This window comes from Rutilus rutilus (genome assembly GCF_951802725.1).
Source record: "Rutilus rutilus genome assembly, chromosome: 1".
In the NCBI taxonomy this organism is placed as follows: domain Eukaryota; kingdom Metazoa; phylum Chordata; class Actinopteri; order Cypriniformes; family Leuciscidae; genus Rutilus; species Rutilus rutilus.
In genome coordinates, this window is record NC_140209.1 from 18,389,820 (window position 1) to 18,394,159 (window position 4,340).

Sequence of the window (4,340 nt, forward strand, 5' to 3'; positions counted from 1 at the left end):
CTGCATCAGTGTTACTTTTAACACCCTGCTGGTGGTTCCCATATGAACACTGATCGGTGTTAATTTAACACCGGGGAATTTACTGTGAATGTATTGCTTTATGTGAATGATTAGGCTGGATGATTTTCAGATCATTTTGAAGAAAAAAACTCTAGGCGACAAAATGCATTATTCAGAAGACTTGTTGACACATATTTAGTATGTGTTTTGTGGCCTTATTTCAGAAACTTTCATTTTTTGTTTTTTCAATAACCATGCATAAACATTATTCTCTCAAAAATACAAACATGTACATTCATGTTCCTCACATATTATGGTAGCCATGTTTGTGCTAAATAGAGTGTAATTACACCTTTGCCATTAATATGTTTATAAGCAACTGAAAAAAGCACAAATGTCAGGGCATGTCAGAACATCTCAAGGACCCCAAAAACACCTCAGACCCCAGAGGGTTAAAAGTTAACCATTTAAAATGAGTAAAATTTACAAAAAAAAAAAATTTAAACAAAAATATCTGAATAACAGACAGACGTCAAAGATGAATTAAGAACTCTTTATTTTTTATTGCCAACATTGAAGACACCTGATGTTAACAAGCAGAATCACTGAAGGAGAAAACCGCAATTGTAAGTCACCGTTATGGTGATCAGTGTTTGTTTTAGTTAGGCTCTTGACCCTTAAAACATTAACTTTAGTTTTTGTTTTGCTGCTGTACCTGAGTTATAACAGCCAGATGAACAAATAGAAAAAGTGATCTGATGGTGTGGGTTGTGTTTTAACATAATCATTATTTCACAATCATTTAACCTGAATCACTGAACTCATATAGAGTCCAATTTCTGAGTTAGGTTTACTTTATTAATTATAGCCGCACTGTCCTTGCAATGTTGATGCCAAGCTATGTCGATTTAGCACTGTGCTGATTTGCTGAATTTAAAATTAGGAGATAAAATATAAAAGCGATAGAGCAAAGTGTGGAGCAGTAAGCAAGAGAGTCCGTACAAGCAGGAAGCATGACCTGCTGAGATAAACAAATTAACCTTTTTTAAAACACATTTTTTACCCCCACTGAACATTTCTAAAGGAAAGTAAATGAGTCAAAGTAGCTTGTTTATTCTACATTGATATTTTGCTGGTTCAGTTAACACACACAAAGGGCATCTTTTCATAACATTTGTTGTCATTCCAGTTGCCATCTGTTGCAAGAAAGAAAAAAATTGTTGTTTGTTATCACTTGTGTATTATGGAGAAAAAAAATAATTAATGTTTATTTAGTTTATTTAGACAGTTTATGAGCATTAACATCAGTTACTTACTTCCATAGTTCATCTCAAGGCAGTGCTCATTTCCATGATTATTGGGCTCTCCAGACGACCATATTTGATAGTTCATTTTGGTTCCATCACTCCAGAGCCAATGTCCCTCCTGTAAACAGAAGAGAAAAAAGGACATTGGGTTTATGTCCACAGCTTACATGACTTAATTTGATCTTTATTTATCTAAAAGATGATTCCTCATGAACCCTAACCCCATCTTCACTTTAAAAATGTCAGAAATCTGAACAGAAATGAATAGAAATTATTTCACAGAAAGAGTATCAGTAAAGAACGTGAAAAATATTTAAGACAGGGCAGCAAAATCCCCAGTGTTAAATTAACACTGCTCAGTGTTTATATGAGTCAACACTCAGAGTGTTATAAGTAACACTGAAGAAGTGTTAAAGTTAATGAGATAATTCAGTGATGAATTGAGTGATGATTGAGCATTATTGAAGACATCTGATATTAACAAGCAGAATCACTGAAGGAGAAAAATCACAAATCTTAAGTCACCATTATGATGATCGGTGTTTGCTTTAGTTGGGCTCTTGACCCTTACATTTTTAACTGTAGATTTAGTTTGGCTGATTTAATCCAGTTGTAACAACCAGATTAATAAAAAGAAAGAGTGATCTGATGGTGTTGGTTGTGTTTTAACAATCATATTTTTTTCAAACATTTTCAATGTAATCTAATGGATTTATTCAAGTTGTTCTGAAAATTGTTATTTTATTTTTATTAATTAGACACAGACATCAATAATCAGCCTGTGAATCTCAACAATGGTGACAATTATAAAGCATGTTGCAGTGCATTCTGGATGCCACCAATCAAAACTCATTCATGGCTCCCATCATGCATTGCTGCACAAATAAATAATGAGGTTAATTTTCTTGTTAATTTCCTTTATTCTTACTATTTTATTTGAGTTCTCCTGTTCTTATGTGACTTTTTAGTCGCTTGTTTTCTAATGTTCAGAGTTGATCTGTTTATCTGAATATGCTGTTTATCAGCATTGCTGAGATTTATACGCTAATTCTTGATGTCTGTGTGTGCCTGCCTACCTGAAAGTTTTTTGTTGTGTGTTTTTGTATCAGAATAACTTAAGAAATCCTTTGGATTACATTGAAAATGCTAAAATTATTATGCTGTACAAGGCCAGTGCTGCTCTAATCAATAAAGTAAATCTAACTCAGAGATCAGGCTCTAAATGAGTTCAGTGATTTAGGTCAAATAATTATTCTGTTAAAACACAACCAATACCACCAGATCACATTTTCTTTTTGATCATCTGGCTGTTATAACTGGATTACAGCAGCCAAACTAAATCTAAAGTTAAAAATGTAAGGATCAAGAGCCCAACTAAACACGGATCAGCATAATGGTGACTTACAATTTGTGTTTTTCTCCTTCAGTGATTCTGCTTGTTAACATCAGGTGTCTTCAATAATGCTCAATTATCACTCAATGAATCACTTAATTAGCTCATTAACTTCAACACTGCTTCAGTGTTACTTATCTGAGTGTGGACTCATAAACACTGAGCATTTTTAATTTAACACTGGGGATTTTGCTGTGTAAATTGCTTGATTATCATATCAGCCATCTATTTTACATCAAGTTTCACAATACAAAAACTCAAGTATGACATCATCATGGTCATTGGCACCCATCTCATGGTTGCCAATGCCCTAAACTAACTATTCTGAGGATAAAAAAAAAGCATAAAAACACATCTATCTTCATGCATTTTGAAATATGTTTTTGAATTGCAATGTAAATGTAACTGTTAATGCCCAGTAGCACAAAAAGAATGATCAAAAAATAATTGCATACATGAACAGCATCACTCCCTCCGATCCAGGCACGAGTTGCGGTGTAAGTTGTGTCTCTAACCAGGCGCTGTATAAAAGTGTACTCATCATGGCTGTGCACAGAAGCAAGGTTTCCATCAAAGTCCAAACAGATGTTCTGTAGAGGCAGAGACATGAGCAAACACCACTATTTATAAAAAATAATGTGTAATTTTAGATTAATGCTCCAAAAACTGTGACATGCGTTAAATCGAAAATAAATGTTCCTCGCGCTGTTTATTTTTTGTTTCAGTCAAGTCTAAAATCTGCCATTTGAGATGGGACTTTTTTTTCTAGAACAGGTTCTTGTTATACTGTAGATATAGATTAGATATAACTTCACATATATAACATTTTTAAGTGATCCTCTCATGATAACATGAAATGTGTTGTGTCTGTATTTTCATAGATGTTTTATTATCACAATGATGCATGTTCTAGAGCTCCATTGTAATTTCTTTACTGTTAACATATTTAAACTGAGGAACAAGTTGAAATGATTTTCCTGCGATAATTGACAGATGTCACAGATGTTTAAGTTGTATTTAACCAACTTATATGATTGTTATGTCATATTAGAAGCTGAATGCATCATACCTCAGCATCAATCCACGTGTGAGCGTTATTGAAAAACCTGAAGCATCTGCATCCATAGGCAGACCATCCTGCCCGACACACTGTTAAAGGGAAGTTTTGTGTGTTATGTTTTTACCATTAATGACATGTAATTAAATTAGCAACTTTCATTTAAAGCCGAAGCACGACCACAACAATGTCGCATGCCTTTTTGTGTTTTAACCGGTAAAGGGACAAAAGTTACATACTATCCGTATGTAACTTTTGTCCCTTTACCGGTTAAAACACAAAAAGGCATGCGACATTGTTGTGGTCGTGCTTCGGCTTTGCATGACAGTGCAGATGAAGGCGACGCTTCACAACAGATGCTTTACAGTGAACTCTGTTACACAGTCCATCTGTTCAATAAAACACCTTTGAGTAATAAAAACACCATCATCTCCACTTTGCTTTTACAACATTTCAAACCACTCAGTGACGAGTTCTGTCACATTCTCTTTTCTTCTTTGTTGTTCTTAAATAAAATAAGACACTAAAACTAATATGTTCCTGTTGGTGGTTTCCATACGGTAAAAGTAAAAGGTAAAAGTAT

The 4,340-nt window shown here is 34.0% G+C and overlaps 1 protein-coding gene across 1 annotated transcript; it reads right to left on the minus strand.

The window, feature by feature from the left end:
• Positions 1–540: 540 nt before the first annotated feature.
• On the minus strand, positions 541–4,046 carry LOC311304262 (galactose-specific lectin nattectin-like; the record flags this gene model as incomplete). Its single annotated transcript, XM_084431189.1, has 5 exons — positions 541–1,196; positions 1,317–1,425; positions 3,156–3,290; positions 3,770–3,849; positions 4,025–4,046. The coding sequence occupies 5 exons, from the start codon at positions 4,044–4,046 to the stop codon at positions 1,138–1,140; spliced, it is 405 nt and encodes a 134-aa protein (XP_084287315.1). The 3' UTR covers positions 541–1,137.
• Positions 4,047–4,340: the final 294 nt, after the last annotated feature.